This window comes from Vicugna pacos, chromosome 6 (assembly GCF_048564905.1).
Source record: "Vicugna pacos chromosome 6, VicPac4, whole genome shotgun sequence".
In the NCBI taxonomy this organism is placed as follows: Eukaryota; Metazoa; Chordata; class Mammalia; order Artiodactyla; family Camelidae; genus Vicugna; species Vicugna pacos.
Genome location: NC_132992.1, coordinates 72,709,382 through 72,733,563, shown reverse-complemented (window position 1 = coordinate 72,733,563; position 24,182 = coordinate 72,709,382). Strand labels below are relative to the sequence as shown.

The 24,182-nt window shown below is 49.3% G+C and overlaps 1 protein-coding gene across 2 annotated transcripts in view; it reads right to left on the bottom strand.

The window, feature by feature from the left end:
• The window catches only part of ESRRB (estrogen related receptor beta), a 152,841-nt gene that overhangs the window by 12,609 nt on the left and 116,050 nt on the right, over positions 1 to 24,182 (bottom strand). For both annotated transcript variants that reach the window (XM_015240803.3, XM_015240804.3), the window contains exons 3-5: positions 20,434 to 20,550; positions 2,012 to 2,122; positions 1,354 to 1,515 (exon numbers count right to left, since the gene is read on the bottom strand). In XM_015240803.3, coding sequence (XP_015096289.1) covers positions 1,354 to 1,515; positions 2,012 to 2,122; positions 20,434 to 20,550 — 390 coding nt within the window. The remainder of the gene's footprint in view (positions 1 to 1,353; positions 1,516 to 2,011; positions 2,123 to 20,433; positions 20,551 to 24,182) is intronic.

Genomic DNA, 24,182 nt, shown 5'->3' with positions numbered 1-24,182 from the left:
CAGTGGCCTGACCCTACACCGGTGCTGAATCAGCACAGGGCAGATTGAAAAACTACTGAGTGTGTAATCCCAAGAGGCTGAGCTCCTTAGTAAGGGCGCTCCAGCCCAGATCCCCAGGGAGCGCACCCCGAGTCAGGGAGTCCCTGTGGAAGAAATCCTAGGCTTCCGCCAGCTGAGTGACACTAACACCCACTCTGAGCCATCGTCCGCAGGAAGGCTCCTTCCTGTATGTTAGCTGTGCACAGAACATCTTATATAAGGACTTTCTGACTTGCCTCAGTCAACTGTGAACTTTGGCATCTCAAGTCTAGGACACCTTTGCTACATAACCAGGCATGCTGTATTCATCCTTCACAGCCGGCGGCCAACACAAAAAGGATCTACGGACAGGAAGATAAACTGTCGCCTGACGCATAGCTAGAAGAATCCGAGTCCACAGCGGGTCATTGCCAGAGGAGAGCAGGATGTCTCCAACATGCTCTGAGCCAAGCTGTTAGAACTGTCAAGGAATTAACTGCACAGACCTTAGAAAGCTCCCCAACCAGGGTGTAATGCAGAATATGTGGGTATCGGCATCTAAAAACCAAATTAAACATCAGCCCCCTCCCTATATCCAGAATGAAAAAAGCTCCAAGAGGGGCTTGGAGCCACATGCAATGAAGGGGAGTCCATATCACTTGAAACATGTTCATTACATGTACTTTTTATGCCAGAAATGATCTTAAAATCACAGAATCCAAACTAAAAGACAAGCTTCCCTTAAGACCAGGCAAGTGGCAGTAGCAAGCATGCAACTGATGTCAGCAGGTGCCAGAAGCATCACACACATGCTTGCATTTTATCCCCACATCAAAGCCCAGAGAGGTTAGGTGACCCACCCAGGGTTGCACAGAGAGCAAGTTGCAGACCCAGAACTTGAATCCCAGCCTCATTACCCAGCCCATATTCTTAACCACTCCACGTTACCGTCCTCTAATAAGAAGCAAGAGAGTCAGTCCCTCTTCTGTGTTGTTTTCCAGCAAATTTCCAATAAGGTCTATGTGAAAACCCTACTCTTTGGCCTTTAAGAATCCAAAGACCTTGCTTTGATTATTACATAGTGTAGAAACAATCGTAGCCCCACTAGAATGAGAACCAGTTCTGAAGAGCCCCCAGCAGCTCAGGAATATTACTGGACGTTCCAAACACCTGCTCACTTCCAATCCCACAAAGAACAGAGCCCAGATTAAAACAGGATTGCCAAGGTTCCACTGGGCTCCTGGGTCCCGGGCTCCCATGCATCAGGACCAGAGACGTGGGGAAAGTGGCTTCCAGTCTCTGACTACACTCTTCCCCAGGTCTTACGGGACTCACCTGGGATGTGCTTGGCCCAGCCAATGATGACCACGAGCTCCCTGTCCGCCAGGTCACAGAGAGTGGTCAGAGCCTTGATGTCACCCTCTGGCATGCCGGGGGGGGGCATGGCGTAGAGTTTGTCCGGCTCAGCCACCAGCAGGTAGGAGACAATTTTAGTCACTGCAATGACCAAAGGGAGAATGTAAATGCTGGGAAAAAGAGGAAAGGGGCCAAGGTGGAGTCTGGGATGGTTCAGGAAGGAAAATCAGGCTCCAAGGAGCCCCAGGAAGGTCAGACATGGCTAGAATCTCCCCTTCCTTTCTGATGCCGTAAAGTTGCTGGCTGTTGGGAAATATCCTCCAAGGTAAGTTGCCCAGTGAATTCTTTAAAGTGGCATCTGCTTTGGGTGGGAGGTGAGGGGGCATGCTCTGGATGCTGGGCCCGTGCCTTCTTAGGACCATGCTTCATTGGGAGCCATGTTCTATAAACCCCGTAGGAAAGGCCTTCTGAATGAAGCCTGAAGTACCCGACACCAATGCCAGACGCTGGTGCTTCTCTCTGTGACCCCCTCAGTGCCCCATAACCTATCATGCAAAGACAGCATTTCCCCTAAAAGGATGCCAGATGTTCCAGGGACAGATGCTAGCAAAAGGGGTGTGGACTGCCCTGCACTCACAGGGCTTTTTAGCAGGAGGAGAAATCTGCAAGCTCAGGTACGGGCTGCTTTCTGAGTCCAGCCGTCGCTTGTATTTCTGGCGGCCTCCACGTACTCGGTCAAGGCGCACACCTGTTGGGGAGGAAAGGGGGAAGGTCTCGGGGTTATTCGCAGACATCACCAGGAGTGTTAACACTGACTTTGGAATTTCAACAATGGCTAAATCTTTTGGGACTAGCCCAGATGGCCTTTTATAGCTGCCTGAGGGCCAGCCTCAGGCCAGGTGGTTGGACAATCCTAAAATAATTGTCTTCAGTGTAATGGCTCATCCTGGTTGCCCTGAGGCCTGATCCTGACTCTCTGGATTCAGCATCCTCCAGAAATCCATCCCTGGCAACCTTCAGCTGTTAAGTCTTTCAGTCTCCAAAGGCAAAGCACAACAAAAGCATACTTCCAAGTGTTGGGGAAAGAAGACACATCATTGCAGACCTGCTGTGAATGCAGGCAGGACTGCGTTAGCCATAGGCAGCACCTCCACAGAGCTAAAGCAAAGATTTTCAAACTTTTCACATAAGAAGCATCTAGGTAGGCATTTGTTACAAATGGCAATTTCTGGATCCCACCCTCAGAGATTCTAGGATTCAGTACTAGATAGAGTCTGTCTTCTACCAAAGCCCTCGTGGGATGGAGCACAGGGGGTTCTGGCCACACCTGGGAAATCCACGCCTAGAAATATCTCAGCAGCAGGTGCCAAAGTGGTTGTGGCCACTCCACACTGACACCCATTTCCAGGATTGAGGCCATATCCTAGGGAGACCTGTTTTTGTCACTGGGTCTTATACAGCCCTCAAGAAACCTGCCCCGCCCCAGCTCCTGCTGTCTGGACAGACACGTTGGTACCATTTGCCTCACAGGCAGGGCGGAGAGGGCCTCCAGTGGGCTCCTCAGCCCAGGGTACACAAGCCTATGTGTGGCCACCAACCTATGTGGCCTGACCTGAAAAACTGGGTGGGACCCATCGACTTAGCTCTGAGTGAAAACTAACACGGGAAGCAGAGCGGCTCTCCTTTCCTCACCATGAAGTGGACTAGAACACAGAAGTCAGAACCAGAGTCCCCAGAGGGAGCAAGCTCTGTGGCCTCAGCCTCGGAGGTGACCAGCAACATTCAATCCTCCTCCCTTCCCCAAAGGTCAGCAGCATCATATGCACAGAGACCCAGCCAGTTGGTCTTTAGGCTCTGTCTTTCCCTGGTACTTCCTCCTGAAGTCTGACCATCCTTCCATCCTCCTAGCCCATGGGGGCGCACAGAGGGCAAGGAGGATGCTGTAAGCACACCAAGCCAGGCTGCCCTGGGGGGACGGTCACTGCTCAGCATTTCAGCAGCAGCATCCTTTGTACCCCACAACCCGGCACTTCTGCACCTGATGCGGAACACGGCTGTAGCAAACTTCCTTTTCAGGGAGACAGTCCGCCCAGCATCCCATCCCTGCTTCCTATTTCAAGGCAATTCCCTGTGGGGGTCATCTTATTGGGGAGGCAGCTGTAGCGCCTTCAGCAGGGCAAGGAGGTGGGCAGATGCCACCTCTGTCGCCAACTCCATGTGGAATACTCTGTCCTTATGCAGGGCCTGGCCCTTTGTGGGTGTTCAGGTAAGTCTTGATACACACAGGAATGAATGCACCTCCATCCTTCCAACCCCCATCCAGGCTGGGTGCGTCTTCCTGGGCCCCAGTAACACACTGGGCTTTCCCTACCGACTAGGTGCCCTTAGACCAGGGCTGCTCACCATCCCACTCCAGGGTCTGTCACAACATCCAATACACCACGTGGGTGCTTAGAAAATGGGAGCTGTCACCATGCTCACCACCGTCATCATGACCATCACTTCCCCAGCACTGTGTACACCGCTGGTAAGTCACATTGATAATGAGAACAGCCTAACCTGTGGAGGACTTCCTGGATGTGTTGCCTATTTAATCTACAGCATAGAAAGCAGGTGCTATTCCCATTTTACAAACAAGAAAAACTGAGGCTCGGAGAGATTTAGTAATTGCCCAATAAATTGCGCTCTTTGCTGTTCCGGGTATGACCTCCTAGGGCACAGCAGGTGTAAACTCCCTAAATTTTCTCTGCTAGATCTTTACAGTACGATGGTCAATAGCTCCAAACAATAAATGTATCAATTAACAGGTTATTCTGTTAAAAGACAATAGACTTTTGGGTTTGATTATGCACAAATTGATATCTGGCATGAGATATGTTTGCTCTCCTCATGTCCTGTCTGTTTCTCCGAGTCCTACTCAATGCACAAGCCCCAGACGCTCCAGCCCACAGGACCCATCCAGCAAGGTCGCAGGCCCATCTCTGCCCCTTAGGGGTTACGTGGCCTTGGCCAAGTTGTCTCTCACGGCCTTGATCTCATCATCAGACGCAGGGGAGGAGGCAATGGTAATACCCACTCCGCTCCTGCACATGGCTTTCCTGACAAATGGCATAATAGTGGGAAAATGATCGGTAAATTGGAAAGTGGCTTCAGGAGCCAGGTGAAGCCATCTCTCTGTGGTTCTGTGCCTCCACATCCACCTGACACTTCACGTGCCACCTCTGACTCAATGGGCTCTTGGAGGACAGGGCCCAGGTCTGCCCCATTTTCTGAGCTCTCCCTTCCCCCGCACACTGTCCCATGGTCAGGGTTTGCCAATCATCATTTATAGGGTAGAAGGATCCTGGGGCATAGACCTGGGACCCTCAGGCTGGGGGCAGATGGCCCCCCCCATCTAAGTGAACAGCTTGCAGTACTCCCAAAGGCAGTTCACATCCTGCATGCACACTTGAAGGCCCAGTTCAAGTATTATCTCTACTGGGAAGCCCCTCCAGACAACCCCTGGCGGAGCTGGCCGCACCCTTCTTGGGTTCCCTTTTGCTCGTTCTCTATTACAGCAACTCTGGTCTAAACGACTCTTCACAATACACTATATGCCCATCTTGTGGGCAACTCCTAGGCAAGGACTTAACACTTATCTTTGCAGCCCAAGCTCAGCACCCAGCCCGTTATCAGTAATCAAGTGTCTGAGTGAAATGATGTGCCCAGTTAAATGAAGCCTTTTGGATTTAGCAAACAGAAGAATCTCGGGATTTGGTCCTTTCCCCAGCTTCCATTTGTCCTTCCAGCCTCCAGAAATTCACTGAGCCCATTTGTCATGAAATTTTCTCCTAGTATTGAGCTAAATTCTGTCTCCAGATCACATCCTACCCTCCACCCCATCCAGCGAGACTATCCCCTCTTCCACAAGACACCCCCTTATGGACTTGAAAATCCCGGACACCCTCCTTCCATAGCCAAGCATCCTTTATTGTCTACATTTGTTTTTAGGCCAGTCACCTCCTCATTGTCTACGCATTTGTCTTTATTTGATGTGATCTTCTCTGCACTGAGAAAAGTCAGCCCCTCAAGGGCAGAGACAGTGGACAGAGGTCTGAATTCCTCTGTACTCTGCTTAACTTCTTCACCAATATGTTTTTATGTTTTCTTCAATATGCTGCTCACAATTTTAGTAAACAAACAGCAGCCTTTCCCCAAAAGGTAATGGTATGGACTGGATTTTCATCTCGAGAGCTGCAGTGATGTATCATGAATTCTTTAGAAGAGGATCACAAAATTCTAACAGTTGGGTCTGGCAGACATGATTAGTTGTCTACCTAATTCTCATTCCATTCCCTCTCTTCCATGCTCACAGAACCTAGATTTTGTTCAGAGAGATAGTGAGCCCTAGCCAGTCCTAGCAATCCTGTTCCCCACTTTCTCAGCTTCTCAGGTAACCAAGGTTGGTCATATGACCTGGTTCTGGCCAATGGGATATAAAGGTACGTCCACAGTGGGGGGCTTCTGGGAATGGTTTTGCTTTTCTGATAAAAGAGACTGACATGGTTGTTACAGCTTTTTGCCTTTCTCCTGCCCTGACTTGGAGGGTAAAGCCCACAACTGTGGCAACCACCTTGCAACCATGAGGCAGTCATGTGAGGACACCAAAGAACACCAGAGAAGAAAGGAAGAGCCCGGGTCCTTGCCATTGTGGCTGGTTTGCCCATGTAGTGCCAGCATTCGCGTGTCTCTGGACTCCTTGTTTGGCAAAGAAATCAGTCTCATTTATCAATGCTTAAGCCACTAGCAGTCAAGTTCTCTGTAACTTGCAGCAGAAAGCAATCTTCGCTGATACAATGCGCAATTACTTTTCAAATTAGGATGCTGAAGTCTTACAGACAGCAAATGGAAAATAATAAAGGAGGGGACTTGAACCTGAAATGAGTGTTGCCTTGTTGTTTATGTCCTTATATTAGCGAAATGTCTAAAAACTAGGCTCAGGGAGCATATTAAAATACTAATTAACTTACAATTACTGTCCAGGATGATCAGATTGTATCACCTTATTGATAGTTTCTGAATTTAAAAAAGCATCAATAATACTCTCATGTAAATTGTGCCAGATCTCCAAATACTATAATAAATACTTACCCTTTGTGTTCACTGCTGTTCAACACGGTTTAATCCCTCAGTATTTAAGTATTCATTAGCATGTCATGAGTACTAAAAAGAATGCATGTACCTATGCAGACTGAGTCCTTTAGCTGAGCCCAGGACCAGATAAGGACCTGTCCCCCTTCTTGGTCAATATAGTAATCCCCTTAAATCTAATAGACACACGTATAAGCAGAAGTTCACCTCTACTGACCAGTTGTTACCTGGTGCTGCCCCTGCTCTAAGCAGTGTAGGTATATTACTTCACCTCAGGATTGCAACAACCCTCTGAGGGAGCTTCCATTATTATTCTATTTTACAGATGGGGAAAGTGAGTCTAAGAGAGGTAGAGTAACTTGTCAAAGCTACATAGGAAGGGATGCATTCTGATTCCAGATCCCAGGCTCTCCACCACTCTGTCTCCTATGTCATCCTATGTCTCTCAAAGAGCTCAGAGTCTCTGTGGTAGAAGAAAGGCAGCAAAGAGACCCGGGGCCAGGGGCACATTGCACAACCATGGGGGACCATTCACCTAGAATTCTGTCTCAATGTGCCTCAGAGCACCCTGCTGCGATCTGTGTGGCCTCAGCTGAGAATAGCCTCCTTCTTTGCTGGTGGGAGGATCCTGCCCTGAGGCCACTGGAGTCAGCCTCCTTACCAGCAGCCTTCTGTGCTGGTGGCCAGGCTGGCTGTTCTCAGTTGGCTCTTCCAGTTCCACACACAGCTCTTGTCTGCCCCGCCCCCTCACCTGGGATCTCTTATCTTCCAGCCAGAGGCACTGGAGACACCACCACAGAAGGTCAGAAAGCAGGGATGGGGGTATTTATTCCTAATTCCAGCCTCTCTTCCCCACTTCCTGCTGAGCAGAAGCATGACTTTGACCTCCAAGTACAGCCCCTGTTCTCCCTGGCTTCCTGGAACAGCTCATCCCTGGTCTCTCCAGACTGAGGTTATTAAAAGCTCCCTCCTTTTATCAGTCCTGGGGTGTGTCACCCCCTCTGGCTGGTTCCCTCAACCCCACTCATCCTCTGTAAATAGTTCCTTCATAAAATCCTCTTTGGTGGCCCTACGAGGGGACATCTGTACCTGTCTGGCCCTGATCAAGACAGTGAGGAGGTGGGCTGTGCTTGGTCACCCTTGCAAGGAAGAAGGGGAGGACAGTGTGAACAGAGGGAGTAAGCAAGTCCATGCAGAGATGCTCCATTATCAAGTCTGGATGCAGACACTCAGGGCCTCCCCAGCTGTGGCTTGCTACCTGGCCTGGTGACTGTTTAAAAAGTAGCAACAGTGCGGAGGCCCAGAGTGGTCTGTGCCTCTAAAGCAGAAGAAAGAAACACTAGCCTCAAGGTCAGACTTGCCTTATCCCTTCCTATCTGAGTGACCTTGAGCATGTTTCTTCACCCCTCTTTGCCTCAACTTCTGCACCTGTACAATGGGAGTAATAATAATACTTCTCAATTAGTGTGAAGATTAAATGAATTAATATCTGTAAAGCATCTAAAATATTGTAGATGGCACGTAGCGTGAGTTCAGGATTTGCAGATAGTAACTACTATATATAAAATAGAGAAATAGCAAGGTCCTACTGTATAGCACAGGGAACTGTATCCAGTATCTTGTAATAGCCTATAATGAAAACGAATATAAAAGGAATATGTATGCATGTATAACAGAATCACTATGCTGTACACTAGAAATTAACACAACATTGTAAACCAACTATACGTCAATAAAAGCAAAGCAAAGCAAAACAAACCCCACTTCACCTTCAAACTGCTCAGTATCGTGACTGTATTAAGGTAAATATTCTGCTGTGACATTGTATTTACAGTTCAGCAAGATGTTACCATTGGGAGAAATTGGGTTAAGTGTACATGAGATCTCTCTATATTATTTCTTTCAACTGCATATGAATCTACAATTATCTCAAAATAAAGGTTAATTAAATTTTTAACTACTTGTGGAAGTGTAAAATGGTCCACCTGTTGTGGAAAGTAGCCTGGCAATTCATCAAAAAGCTAAACAGAATTATCACATGACCTAGCAATTCCATTCCTAGGTCTATACTCAAAAGATTCGATATCAGGACCTGGAACAGATATTACTATGCCAACGTTCACAGCAGCATTATTCGCAATAGCCAAAAGGTAGAAGCAACCCAAGTATCCACTAACATACAGTGTAGGCTTATACATACAATAGAATATTATTCAGTCATTAAAAAGAATAAAGTCTGATACATGCTATGACACTGATGAACCTTGAAAACATTATGCTAAGTGAAATAACCCAGACACAAAAGGAGAAATGTTGTATGATTTCACTTATTAAAAATAGCTAGAATAGACAGAAAGTAAATTGGAGGTTAGCAGGAACTGGGGGGAGGGGAGAGAGGGGGGCTATTGTTTAATGAATACAGTTTCAGTTTGGGATGATGAAAAAGTGTTGGATAAGTGGTAATGGTTTCAAAACACTGTGGATATGCTTAATACCTCTGAATTGGACACTTAAAAATGGTTTTTAAAAGGTGAATTTTGTTGTATATATTTTGCCACAATTCAGAAAAACGAATTATGCAACACACCTAAAACCAATAAATCGTACACTTTAAAATGGGTGGATTTTATCTCAATAAAGCTGTTCAAAGATTTTAAAAAATACTTCACCTTTCTCTGGCTAGTGGAATTAAATACCATAAAATGTGTGAAACACAGCAATGTGCTTAGGATGCAAGAGGCACTCAGTGGTAATCTCTTTCCTTTCATCTACCTGTTGAAAGTGGAAGCGTCTACCTTGACCTGCCAGCTTTCTTCATGAGAAGAGAAACATATCCCCTTAGTTATAACTACTATAGGTCAGATGTAACTTAAACAAAAACTCTGAAGAAACTAAGGTTCAGAGAGGTTGCATAATGTGCCCAGGGGTACACAGCGCCAACACAGGTGCTCTCTTGAATATGCCAACAAGGCAGAGGGGCCGCCTCTGTCCAAAACCAGGATCGCAGGTGGACCCCCCCCCAACCCCCAGCAGTCTCTGCGGTGGTGTCCCCATATCCGCAGTGTCCAATCCCACTTCCCAACTCAGGCATAGGAAATAGTAAAGAAGCTGCGGGGCTGCTCTGGGGAAGAAACTGCTTGGGAGGAGAGGAGCGGGGCTTCCCAAAGCTCCCAAGCCCATGCCCCATCTGCCGATCTCTCCAACCCACCGCAGGCACGTGGGAGCAGCCAGAGCTGGCAGCCGCCACGTCCTGGATCAGATGTCCACTTGCTGCCTTGATAAGATCGGCCTTCTGACTTTTTTCTTAATGGAAGTAAAATAATTCCTGCTTCCCTCCTCCTCCCCTTTTTCTTCTCAGTTGTCCTCCCTAAGCTGGAAGAGAGCCCAGCCTTTTGGAAGTAAAAATAGAGTGTGCAGGGGTGGCAGAAGTGGGGGGCTGTTTAAGTTTCTTTCTTTTATTCCAGGCACTAAAAATAACCAGTTAAAGCTTGGAAAACCGTGGCCCCACACCTGGCCTGCAGCCTGTCCCAGGCGCTGCCCCTGTCACATTTTCTCTTCCCACAGGAAATGCTCAGACCAGGCAGAGAGGGGCAGGCTCTGAGCCTGTGTCCTTCTTTGCCTCCCCTGCACAGCTGCTGTCCTGACACTGCAAAGTTGTCACGGTCAAGGCCCTTCTCCTCCTCTTACCTAGAAATACCACACCCATCCCCCGCCACACATACACACAATTTAATGTCCTTGGTTTATTAATGATGTGTGCAATGCTTCACAGTTTACAAAGCTATTTCCATATCTCATTTCATCTCTGTGTAACAAAATTGAGGGAGGGAGAATGCATGATTATTATTATTTCCACGTGCAAACTGAGGGCTTGGAAAGCTCCGGTGACTTGCTCAGGGTCACGCATCCAGGAAATGTTAGCGGGAGGAGCTAAACCTTATAATCTCTACGTCCTATCTCCTTTGTCCTGAACTTGAGACCACCCATCCTGTATGATCATCCTGAAAACCTCTGAACTACACAGACCTTGAGGATTTACACTTAGTGGTTCTGAGTCCGTAGGTCTGGGGTGATATCCGGGAATGGATAATTTTGTAAAACTCCTATAAACGATTCTGATTACTTGCAGGTCTTGGGAGCCCCACGCTGGACCTGTTTTATACCATACTTTGATCTAACCAGTGTTCCTTCCAGGAGATTTAGGGATTGACTCTCTGCCTATAAGTGCTACCGAGCTAGAGCTGACCCAGCTCTAGAAAGAGGAGAAAACCACCCCAAAGGTGGAATGCATACTCTGGGCTCCTGAGAGCCCAGGGGCGGTAGGTCATGTGGGCAGGCTGATGGGCACTCCGGCCCTGCTCCTGCACAAGCTGGGCTCCCTTCAGCCACCTGTCCTGTGGGGTTTCTAGGGGACGGGTGAGCTCGCCTTGCTGCCTCTCAGAGAGGACAGCTATTTGGGGCTGCCTCTTATCCTGGCACCACGTTATAATGGTGAAGAATGCCTCACACCTGACTCAAGAAAAGCCGAGAGAGAGAGATGTGGGTGGACAACACACATGCCACCCCATATTCCAGAGCTGTGCCAACTGCTCCAGGCTGGCTGGGTAAGCTGGTACCAGGTGGTGAGGTCCTGGCCTTCTGTCTATTAAAGAAGCGTCCACTCTTGCGCTGCTCCCTCCTCTGGACCCTTCTCACCCGGGGCACCATGTTCCGAAAGACATTTTGGCAGTGTTGTGATATGCCTGCATCCCCAGTGGCTAGGAAGTCTCTAAAACTGAACACCCAACCAGGAAAAGCTACTTCAGCTCCGCCTCCCCTTCCTCTCCTTCCCCCTTTGAGGGACGGCCATAGTCTTTGCTACTCGTCAAGGCAGCTACAGTGAGTTGGAACAGGCTTCTCAGAAGGAATACTTGAATAACCAAGGAGACTAGATTCCACCTGTTATTCACTCATTTGCTTGCTAGCTGTGTGGCCTTGGGCAAATCATTTAAACTCAGTCGCACTAGATCACTCACAGCAAAAAGCTGTCAGCTGTGCCACTGCCCTCCATTTCCCAGTCTGTGGCAGACATTGCTAATCAATCATGGCACTCTTGCCTACTGATCCCAGGCACTGCCTAAGAAGCCTTTCAATCATGCATACTAGGCAGCTGCTCCCCACCCTAGGGCTGACAGTCCAACTAAAAGCAATTTGCTATCCCAGAGTCTGGATGGAGTCTGAGGTCCTTTCTACCACTCAAAGGCCAATTCTGCCACAACACGTCTTCATCTGGCTTCAGGAACTGCTTAGCTGGGCTTCAGAGGCTCTGTGAAGTTGTCTGCAAAATTTTATGTGTAGGTACTTGTATATGTTTTACGGTAGTTTTCAATGGATTTTCAAAAGAATCTGTAAGTACCTAATTCAAGAACAACTTGTGTTGTTCTATCAGAGCGAACAAGTATACAAACAAACAAATGGATAAATAAGACCACTTCACCCTGGGAGAGATCCAAAGAGGAACTAAACAAGGGGATATGATAGAAAGTAATGAAGTGGGAAGAGAGGACTTTCTGAGATGGCATTTAAGTTGAGGCTGGAAGGATGGGGAGCCCGTCACGCAAGAGCATTCCAGGCAGAGGGAAACACCTGAGGGCCATAAGGTGAGAAGGAGTCTGTCGTGCTTGAGCATCAAAAGTAAGCCGGAGAGGCTGAAGCAGAGTGGGTAGGAGTGAGGGGGCAGCAGAGGAACCGTGCGAGCTGGCACTGAAGAGGTAGGGAGGGGTTGGCTCACGCTGAGACAGGCTGGGACCTGGGACCCTTTGCTGCAGTGCCTGCACCTGGACAAACATCTCCTCAAGCAACAGAATACAAAGAAACTACAAGGAACCAAAAATAACTGCCTGCATACCCAGCTGGTGCAAATTATGAACAAGATACAAAAAGACCAAAAACCCAACTGCCACTTCTGAGGTGCTGGGAGCAAAAGCAGGGTACTGCGGGTGATCCCATCACACAGCACCACCAAGAGAGTGGGCAGACCACCTAAGCCAGCCCTCTGGCCCAACCCATTGATTAAGGAGTCCAAGAACCTTGGTCAGTAACAACGCAGGGTCTTGAAAACCAAAGTGTTTAGATTTACTCTAAATGCAATGGAAAGCCACTGAATGATGTGAAGCAAAATGACAGGATCATATTAGTGTTTTAAAAAGACTCCTCTGACTTCTGTGGGAATTGGATTAAATAGGACCAGGAGTGGAATCAGAAGTCTATTTGGGAAATTGTTGCAATGATCTGGGGAAAAGATGGTGTTTCCCTGGACCAGGGGCGTGGCCATAGAGATGAAGAAAAGTGGGAGGATCTGAAATATAGTTTGGATATTGGCTCTGGAGGAGTCCAGGATGACTTCCAGGTTTTCTTGAGCAAGGGGAAAATCAGGATACCATTCCTGAGGTGGGGAAGCCTGGGAGTTGTGGAGGAAGGGGTGGGACAAATCTATAGTACCTCTTAAGATGTGGTGGATCTGCGATGTTGCATAAGGGAGCCAAATGGAGATGCTGGTAGGGCAGTTAGAGATTGGAATCTAAAATGAGGTCTAAGATCTAGTCTTGGATCTAGGAAAGATCACCTGCAGGGCGCAGGGGAAGACGTGGGCCTGGGTCCAAGTCCCAAATAACACAGAAGTGTAAAGGCCAGGAAGAGGAGGAGTGTGTCTTGAAGTGTGGTCCGAGAAGTAAGGAGAAAATGAGGTAAGCGAGGTATCAGAGAAGCCAAGAGAAAAGCATTACAAGGAGGGCTGGCCAACTCTTTGAAATACTGCCCAGAGGCTGAGTGAGTGGAAGACAGAGAAGTACCAGTTCGGCAACTCAGGCGCTGTGCTCATGGAGCAGACTGGGGGTCACCAGCTCATCACACTCAGAAGTCACCTCCAGCAGGATCAGAGACATACATGAGAAAGGCAGATTAAGAAAGCATCTTTATAGTTGTAGGTTAGGAAAAGATCTTTTTTTTTTAATGACACAAAAGTGCAAACCATAAAGGAAAAGACTGTTACAAGAACCTCATGGTGCAATGGTAGCTTATCTGACTCCAGACTGATACAATCAATTTACTAAAATTAGTAACTTCTGTTCATCAAAGGACTCCAAAAAAGAAGAAAGCTACAGATGAGATTTTTACAACACCAGCAACTGATAAATGACTAATAAAATGACCAGAATATATAAAAATTTCTAAATAAAGTGGAAAAATTGGGAAAATGATCAAACACCTCACAGAACACAGCCCTGTTACTCATTTACATGTTTGTCTATGGCCTCTTTCACATTACAACAGCAGAGTTAAACAGTTAAGACAGAGACTTTTTGGCCCACAAAGCCTAAAATATGTACTATCTGGCTGACTCCTATAATACAGAAATGAAAATAAATGAATTACAGCACCATAGCACTCATCTCAGAAATACTGATTAAAATAATCAAGATGCAGAAGAATATGTATAGTCAAGATTCAATTAAAACTAAAAAAAATATGCTTAGGGATGCAAATATACAATAAAACTATAAAGAAAGGCAAGGGAAAATAATGTGAAATCAGGATAATTATTGCCCCTGAAAGTGATGACTGTGGGGACAGGCACAGAGGGAACCTCAAAAGTAAGGGTAAATGTCTTTTTCTTACACTGAGTGGGAGATAGCAGTATTCTTCCTACTTTCCATGTTTTTGGCAAGTAATAATGCCTGTCCTCTAAAATATGTCATTCTTTTTTTCCGTATCAACAGTTTTAGCTGGACATATGGCATCTCAGCTAAAGACTACAATGCCCGGACATCCGTGCAGAACAGTGTGGCCATGTGATTAGATTCTACCAAAGGGCTGTGAATGGAAGGAACCTGTATCACTCTGGGTCCTGCCCTTCAAATGATCTGATGTAGGCTCGTCTTCCTTTTGGCTGTCTGGGAGATGGAGATAACTGGGTCCACAAACGCAAGGCACTTGTGATGGATGGCAAAGCTGCCAACCAGTTCTGGATCACCTTTGACCTTTGGGACAGTTATATGAGAGATGAAAGAGCATTAAAGTTCTATCTTGCTCAGGTTTCTGAGTTTTTTATTTTGAGGGAAGAGGGGAGTCTCTGTATAGAAGCTTAGCCTTACCTTAGCTAATATAATATACTATAAATATTTTTCTGGATCTACTCAATGCATTCTTTTTAAGAAAGTTTGTTTGTTTTTGTTTGTATTTTTTAAGTGGATGGGGTACAGAAGTGGATATAGTAACTGCTATCAACTCTTCAGGGGAAGTTTGGTTGAGAAATAAAGCATGGTAAGGTAGCAGTAGCCAAATGGAGATAAAGAATCAAAATACAGTTGTGGGCTTTTTAAATTACATTTTGTTTCTGTGCTGATGAAAATGATCCAGCAATGAGGAAGAGTTTGACAAGACTGGAAACTGACACAATACTATAGGAGTAAAGTCCTTGATAAAGAAAGAGGAATGTGATTCAGAGGACGGGTTGGGGAGACTGGCCTTTGATGGGAACAGAAATATCTTTAATGGGCGGGGAGACAAAATAAGCCAGTAGGTTTGTGGATTCAACAGCAGGAGGTTTAGAAATTCCCCACTTGACTGTTTCTATTTCCTCAAGAAAATGTGAAGCCGGGTCAGCAGCCAAGGAGCGGGGAGAGAGGCTCTGGGAGGTTCAAAACTGCCTTCTGGAGCACAGAAAACCAAAGATGTAGCACAGTGTGGGGCTTCTCAAATCAATGACCAGCATCTTACTTTGCAGTACAACTCTAGGGTTTTCCCTGATAAATCGCGAGCAAGATGAAATGGCCACTATTATTATTCCCACTTTAGAGAGGAGGAAAGGGAGGCTTAAAGAAGTTTAAGTGAACGGCCCAAGGAGCTGATACATGGTGATGCTGGGCTTTTACCAGCCGGTATGACTCCCGAACCTGTTATCCAACGTCTGACGCGCCGAAACCCTGATGAACAGTAGTAAGGGCCCCGTACAGACAAGACCACCCCCTGTGACTTTATTCAATCAACACTTCCCCAACCAGAGGTCGTCAAGTCATCGCGCCTGAGTGGTCCAAGGCGTGAGGCCACATGGGAAGATCTTGTGGGCGGGCAGACACGTGTGTGTGCGTGCATGTGTGTGTGTCGGGTGCAAAGTGGTTCGGGGGATACAAACAGCCATCAGAGTTCTTGGGCTGTAGTTCAAAGCTGTTCTCTAAAGTGCTCAAGAGTTGTTTTGTTTCAGAACACTAATGTATTTTGGAGAAGAAAAAGAATTTTTAAAGGCAAGTCATCTCTCATCCTCCTTCTTCCTGCATAGGGCCAGGGAAGTGGTATTTCTGGCATTGGCTAGAGGCAGGATACTCTATAAATACAAAGCCATTAAATCCCATGCAGCGGGAACCTGATCGGGGCCTCCTTTTAATTTCCTGACATGAGCTGGCCACTAACCCAATTACCCAGAGTCCCTGGAGGAGCCCTCTGCCTTCCCAACGAGCACAAAGAGAGTGAGGGCATATTGCACGGATGTCAGCCTGGCCTTCACTGAAATCAAATATCTTTTAGAAAACACTTGGGGAAAGGCAGGCAAGGGGCTGAGGGGAGGAGGAAATGGAGCGGGACCGGGAGGCTGGTGGCCTCAGGGAGGTGAAGTGAGGTAAGGAGAAGTTTGCAGGGACAATCTGTGTAGGGGGAGTTGCTGAAATCACAGACATGGGGGCGCCTGTGGAATGCTGCAAATAGTTTTCCAGGTTCTCCTGGCTTAGAAGCTGTCAGGCCACACCCTAGTCAGGTTGCAGAGCCCACCTGTCAGGGGAGAGCCTCTCCACCATCCTCTCAAGGGACCTTCTCATCTTCATTTTAGACCCCAGATGGGGGTCAACCCAAGGTGGATGCCACCTCCAGCAAATCCAGGAGGAAAATCAGGGCGGCTGGACACCAGGATGCCAGGACACCTGGACACCATCTAGCACAATGGCTGGGCTGCTGAAAAGCTGAGCGCAAACGAGCCTGTTTGAATCAAATAGTATTTTTAACGTGCCCAGGAAGCTGACATCTTAAAGCAGCCCCACAGTGCATCTTACCAAGGAGTTGACCCATCTGGTCTTCACCTTGACCTGGTGATGGAGAGCAGGTTTCAGCCACCCCTGCTCTCCAGGTGGAGAGGTGGTCGCCCAGGCCCGTGAGAAATAATATACACAGCAAGGATATCTCAGAGCCACGAGGGGAACACAGGCACCGATTCCCAGCTCAGAGCAGATTTTATATTCAGTTTCTCATAAAGAGAACAATCGCTTTTCCCCTGAAAGTACAGATTTTTCATACACTGGATTTGCTTGAAGCGAGATAGACCCTTGGACATCACCTATGTTCCACAGCCCCTAGCAGCCTCAGCAGAGGCGGCCAAAGAAAGCCCCACTTCTGACATTTTCCCTGGCAGTTGTTGGGCCCCCAAAATCACAGGGCAGTCTCTCAGGTCATTTTACTTAAAGGAAAAGCTGTGAAAGGTGTCCAGAGCTGCTGGATGGAAGAGGGAAACAGGGTTCTGATGTGTTGGTGAGATGGGGAGGAGGCGGAAGCCGGCCTTCCATTCTCTCCTTCCCCAGCCCCCTCCCCCTGGAAGACCCAGGACCCCAGCGCCTGGCTCCCCAATGCCCAAGGCCCACCGTGGAAACTTAAAGATGGGGAGCAGCCCCAGAGAAGGCTGGAGCCTGCATTTCAGAGTCAGGTCAGAGTCTGAGGGAGATGGAGGGAGGCAGGGAGCCTGAGGGCCTGGGCTCCTGCATATGGAGGGGGTGGGAAACAGGCACCCACACAAAAGCAGGAGTCAGGGCAGCTGCCAAGAGCCCTTGCCTGGCAGGGACCCAGGCTCCTCGATGAGGCGCGCTCCTCCTAAGGGGCCGGTCCCCGTGGAGCTTCAGATCCCGGGATCTGGCCAAGGCTCTGTACTGCAGGGACAAGACGAACTAAATGGAGGCGCTCAGAGCCTTTCTGTCATCTTCCCCACTTTGAATTTAGCTCTGGGGGAGGTACAGGGCCAGGGAAGGGAATATTCTGGTGACTGCCCCTCCTCCTAGGGCAGGGCTCCTGGGGGGCCTCTCAGGCTGGGCCCCAGTTAGTTCACCTCAGCAGGTGCATTTGGCTCCTTCCAACAGCCTCGGACGCCCTTGTTAGAAGCCGATCTGCACCAGTCCTGCATCCTGCATCCTGGGCCAAAAACAGGGCTTATCTACAGCAGGAGTGGTCAACACTGGGGCCCACCCTGAATGTCCTCCCTACCTGAGACATGTTTCTCTTGGGCCCGCATGACCCAACACCCTAAACCATCATCCTGGGACACACAGCATCCATCTCCTTTTAAGTGGCTGGTGGGGGTGCCTGGGTTGCTGCCGCCAATGGATTGTGCCCTTGGCCACCTGCTTCTCTGCCTCTTTAGATCTCCTTCATCATTCCCCCTTTCTGGGGGGCCATCAGGAAGTTCCTGTACTCTCCTCCCAGCACTGGGTAGTCCCTAAATAGACTCCATTCAAGGGTGCAAGATGGTCCAGGGATTTTGAATGGTGGTCCCTTCATTTTCCTCACCTCCCTTCTCCTCTGCTCTTTAGCTCACAATCCTGGGGTTGAGGGGAGGTGGCCTGGGGTTGAAAGCCTCTCCATCCCTGACCCATGCCTCTGTGAAGAGCAGACGCAGCACAGAGCATGGAGAAGCTCCAGGCTCTCGGACCAGCTCCCCTCAAACCGACATGTGACTGATGGTGGGAGAATCATCTCACCCCAACCCTGTTAGGACTCAATTTTGTCACTCTTCAAATTCAGGGGTATATTGATAGCAATCAGCTTCCTCTGCATTATGTTCCTCCAATGCTGTGAAGTAAGGAAGCCAAGAGAAGCTACACCCTCCAACCATTGGATAGCTGCCCCCACCCCTTGAGTCAGTGTCCTTACACCCTGCTTCCCAGAACAAGGTGGCAGCTCCCATCCTTACAAACTTAAGAGCAAGGAGTCTCTCCAAGGTCTAGAAAGCCTCAGGTTGGTCCCCAGCAGCACACAGAGGGAAAGTTGAGAGACCAGCACTAAGGCACACTTCTGAGGGCCTTTGTGCCTCAGTTTCCTCATTTGTGAAGCCCAGGATGCTCTGGAGGAGCAGAAAGAATCTGGTGTAGGAGTCAGGGGACCTGGTTCAGCCACTAGCTTGGGTCACACCTTAAATAGGATAGACCCAAATTGGGTAGAATCAAAATGAACCAACACAGTCTTTCAGTAGCTCAAATACAGCCCATTTTTAATCTAGAAAGAGGGCTGTTTCTTCGGTCCATACCCCACCCCTCCGCATGGAGCAGCTGGCATGTGTCTAAGAGCAGAGTGCCTTCTCCATCTCAGAAGGGTTACATGAAGTCATGAGTCAGAAATGCAGTTCAAAGGCCAACGTGCCATGTGGACACAGGGGTGTTTGAACAACTGCTTCAAGGGTTCCTGTTTTACACGTGCAGACCCCGGGCTAAGCTGAGGGGAAGGGGGGAACCTGGAATGGAAAATGGAGGGAAGGGGCCTCTGATTTCCACATTACAACATCTGAGTTGTCCTACTGACAAAGCAACTTAAATTTGAACCCTCTTTCCCAGAGGGTGCCTGAAGAGGGGATGGGAAGAGTGCCTCAGGGCTCTTAAGGCTGGGCTGGGCTGGGCTCCAGAAGCTTCCAGTGAAGGCCAGCATTCCAGTCCCACCCCTTCCCCTTCCCTCCCAGCCCCTCTTGATTAGATAATCTGACCACCAGCACATACCTCTTGTCCTGCTTCCTCCCATTTCTGGAAGGATCCCAGGGCCCAGAATCATGAAAATTCATCTATAAGTATTGCCACTGGCTCCCCTTGAAAGGTGGGGAAGGGGAAACACACACACACACACCCACCCACCCACACACACACACACACACACCCATCTCCAAAAATGATACTGAACAAAAGTCATCACCCTGAGCAGATCCACAGGGAAGGTGATGGAGACGGAGAGCTATCCTAATAACGAAGCCACAGGTTACTTTAAATGTTCCAGTAGCCACACTAAAGACGGTAAAAAGAAGCTTGTGATATTAATGTCACAATGCATTTTGTTTAACCCAGCATATCCAGAATACTATCATCTCAACATGAAATCATTTAAAAAAGTATTATTACAATATTTTATACTCCTTTTTATCATCTTAAAATGTCTTGAAAATCGCGTGTGTGCCTTACACTTAGAAGGCGTGGCTCGTGCTGCCGTGTCGGACGGCACAGCTCTAGAGGAGGAAGGGAGGCAAAAGGCAGAGAAAGAAACGAGAAGAGAGAGGACGGTGGGGACAGGGAACCGGGGAGGGGAAACATTCTCCAGGTGACAGCCATGTCCTGAGCACCTGCCGGAAAGCAGAGGCCGTCCTTGGCAGGTGAAGGGTACGTGATGTGTCATTCTGGGCCTTAATGTCTTTGCACCACCACACTCCATGGGCCACTGAGGGGTAATAAGGCATCTCAAGTTTTCCTTCCCCGTGTGGAGAGGAGGCTGACCCCAGAGGAGGGCCCTCCCCAGAGCGCCAAGCCAGCTTCCTAACGCCCAAGTAGGGTCGCCATTCCCCAAAGGATCCTTCATGGAGAACTTCCATCCCCTGCCCCCAAATGCCCTCCTGAGGGCGTGGAGAGCTATGCGGGGACTGGAGGCTGTATACCTGCTTGCAGTGTGTGTGAGATGGGTGCCCCGGGGACGGGGCCTCCACCTGGGCTGCACAGAGAGTCTGGTAGGGTCTGAGGACCCCACAGACCCCTGTGCTTGTGCCCTGCCCTGGGAGAAGGTCCACAGCTTGCTGGCATCTCCCAGGGATCTGAGACTCCCCTTGGAAAGAAGAGCCTCGCCAGGACCCAGCCTGGGTTCCGCCTTGCGCGGCTAAGCGGGGCCTCTTACCTTCCTTCAGCATCCCCACTTTGAGGCATTTCATGAAGCGGCAGGCCTGGCAGGACTTGCGCCTCCGTTTCGTGATTTCACACTCGTTGGTGGCCGGGCAGCTGTATTCAATGTTCCCTGTAACCAGACACAGAAGGGTTGCCAGGTGCTGTCCAGGGCCCCCACCCACTGGCCAAAGGCTGGATGGGAACTAGCCAGCTGGACGACTACTTCCCCAGCCCTGAGGTTCCCACAGGGCAGTGGTTCTCAAAGTACGAGGTGCTCCGAGGTACTTGTCAGAGTGTTTCCATCTCTCTTACATATAGAGTCCAGTGCCAGGGTAAGGTGGGCCAGGCAGCCACAGTTTTGAAGCCATCACTGAACTGGGACATCAAATTTCACTGAGCTGGCATTTTGTCCTAGTGCTGACCAGAACCTCAGTGTGGCCCATGGGCCCTCTGCCTGCAGCTGGGGCCCCAGCTCATGGGAAAAGCCTATAGGCAGCTCTAAGCCCACAGGGACCAGGGCCTGCCTCCCACATCCCACAGCAGAGGCCCAGGCCACCCAGCTTTGCTGACCTTGAGAAAATCTTTACTACCACTGAGCAGTTTCCTCATCTTCAAAACATGGTATCTACTAAATGAAGGATTAAGCAAGATCATGTATTTAAAACTGCTTTAAATATTGTAAAGCCCTATCAGTGCGAACTGGTTCATTGCTGCAGAGGGACTATGTGATTCGTTTTCCATGTCACCCCTTAAACGGGTGATAATAACAGCTTCCATGAACCTGACGACAGTGGGCTGTGGGCACCATGAGGGCAAGAGTGTGTGCTGTTCACCACAAAATCTCTGTCGCCCTGAGGTCAGCCCCTGCCACACAGAGGCGTGCAAGGCAAACCTGCTGAATGGATAATCTACTGAATCTCATAGCAATTCCATGAAGTAGGTACACTACCGTCCCCATTTTACAGATGAGAAGCCTGAGGTTACAGACTGGTTACAAGCAATGTAACTGTACGGGTCTTATGTAGCTTGACCTTCAAATGCTCTGGGGAGGCCACTGCCCTTTTTCGGTGTCTCTTCCTGAGAAGGCTGACAGGGTGGTGGGGACAGGCCCCAGCTGCCTGTCTACTGTAGGGGCCTCAATCCTGTGCATTCTTAGCTGCCTAAACTCATGTTGCAAATGTGCACTGCACATCTATCACATGCCTGGAGGCCAAAGGAAAGGCAATGGGAGGGGAAGAGGGAGTAGAATTGGTGATGCTGGAGGAGGGGGAGGCAATAGGAAGATGCAAGTGCAGGACAGTGGACCACACAGTGCTGTCTTGTTTTTATTTTGTCTCCTCTGCCGCCATCCCAGTCAGTGAGGTGGGACTGAATCTGTGGTTTTCCGAGAACAGACTCCGAACTAGTACGAGCCTTCCATCCCCACTCCGACCCAGGTCCCCACCTCCTTAGGGGGCAGGGAGACGTGACGGCCCAGCATGCTGCCTGCCCGGATTACCCACCTTGGCCCAGCTCACCCAGCTAGGACGCTGCCTGGTACAGAGCAGCCTCTGAAAGGCCACTCCCAACCCAGGGACAAGGCTCGAAGGGGCAGCTTCAGGCTTGCCTGTCCTCAGGATCTCCGCACATCACCCGTCCACCTTAGCAATAATAATGGCCACCTTTATTGTGCACCAACTATGTGCATGATCTGCCTCAGCTCTCCCAATCCTCTGGGACTCACCAGTGCCCCATTTCACAGACCAAGAAACCGAGATTCGAGGAGCTGAGGTGAGCTACCCAAGGCCACAGAGAGCCCCTGTGCCACCCCTGCACCCCCACAAGGAGCTGGGGGACAGCTTGTGCTAACCCAGCAAATGAGGTGTCTAGAGGAAGGGGAGGAGGGGCTGTCCTCAGGTGTCCCTGAGCCTCAGCCTCCCCGGGTGGCATTTGGAAACCACCTACCATTGGATTTTCTGAGAACAAGCATGAACCAGGTTCCACTACTGATGAAGTGCTTAGAAGTAATGAAATTATGGAGCCCCAATTACACGGTGCCTAATTGTACTGAGTACCCATGACAGCTCAGTGAGTATTCTGATCCTCGTTTTGTGCTGGTGAGAAAACTGAGGCTCACAGAGGTCGATTTGCCTGGGGTACCTCACAGATACCTCCCTCCCTCTCTCCCTCCCTCTCTCTCTCTCTCTGAAGTCCAGCCAGCAGCACCTTTCTGCAGGGACGGGGGCTGGAGGTCATCCTTTGTGCTGTAAGAAGGAAGGAAGAGGAAGGGAAGGAATAAACAGTCTGTGAGCCCCTGCCTCTAGTATCTCACTCTAACCATTTCTCAGGTCACTCTGGCTCATGTGACTTCTCAGGAAATAATTTCAGTATTCACATAAGCGTGGTAAAATTAAAAAGAGAGAGAGAGGAAACCCCATACATCAACGAATTCATCCAGGCCCATCCTGGCTTGGAAGGCTCTGGAGAATTTGGCCCTGGTTCCTATCCCACCCCACCCCACCCCCACCCCAGCCTCAACATCCCCATTGTCTGCATAATTATCAGTTCCTGGAACTCAGCGCTGCCTCCTGGGCTCCCAGGCTTTTGCTGCTTAGAATAAACCCACTCTGCTCCCTCTACCTCCTTGCCACACCTCCAGTTTCCCCTGGGGAAGGTGCTCCTTCTCTCCATCACCTGTGTTGCAACTGTCTGTCTCCTGCTCCCAGACCAGCTCCTCTCCGCAGTCCCAGGGCCTGGCACATGGCAGGTGCTCAGTGCACACTGAGAGCTAACAGCTGTGGTCCTACTTCTCATGTACTGAATCTTTAATTTTCCCAGCAGTCCTGGAGGGAACAGCTTCCTCTCCATCTTACAGATAAGAAAGCGGAGCTGAGTCTAGGACCAGGCCGAGCAAGGACTTGAACCCAGGTGGTCCGGCTCTGCTCTGCATGACTGGGCCATGAGCTCACAGGGGCCTTCTGGCATGGGAATTTGGGCTGCCTTGAGATACCACTTGCATGCGGCTAACCCTTCACGCTCACTGGTCTCAGCCCCTCGGCCAGCCTGCCAATCCCTTGAAGGATGGATCCCAGGTTTCGCAGGGTTGTCGCCCCAGCAAGGGGTCACTGTCTGTTGGCTTGGCGTTGGTGCTCTCCCAGGACAAGAGACCGAGCGTTAACAAGAATCTAGGGATGTTCTTGACCCTTTGTGTGTGTGTGTGTGTGTGTGTGTGAGAGAGAGAGAGAGAGAGAGAGAGAGAGAGATCTAATTTTATTTATTTATTTTTGTTCCTTTCAATTTGTTTTATGGCCCCAGCGGCTGGCTGCCAGCAAAGCCAGGCTGGTGGCCTTGCCTTGTAATTTTTGTAAGTGCCTCCTTGATAAAGTGATGAGATTAATTCATCAGAATTCCTGTGGTCTCTGGAGGGCAGTCTAGGAGAGCGCAGGAGCAGGAATGGGTGTCTGTGGTATGCGCGCATGCACGTGCACGTGCGCGCGCGCACACACACACTTATACACACACATTCTCACCAGCAGAGTGGCAGGGTTGGGGCTGGGCTCTCACAGGACAGGGACACAGCCAACCACTAGCGCAAATTCAGAGTTCTAACCTGGGAGTGTGCCTAGTCCAGACATATACAGACTCCACCTCAAGCAAGTCACCCAAATTCTCTGGGCCCCAGTTTCCACATCTGTAAAATGGGCACAGTATGTTTCCATCTCATAAAGTCCTGTAGACTCAGTGACAGAAAGCACATAAAGGGCTTAGTGAAGTGCACGCACT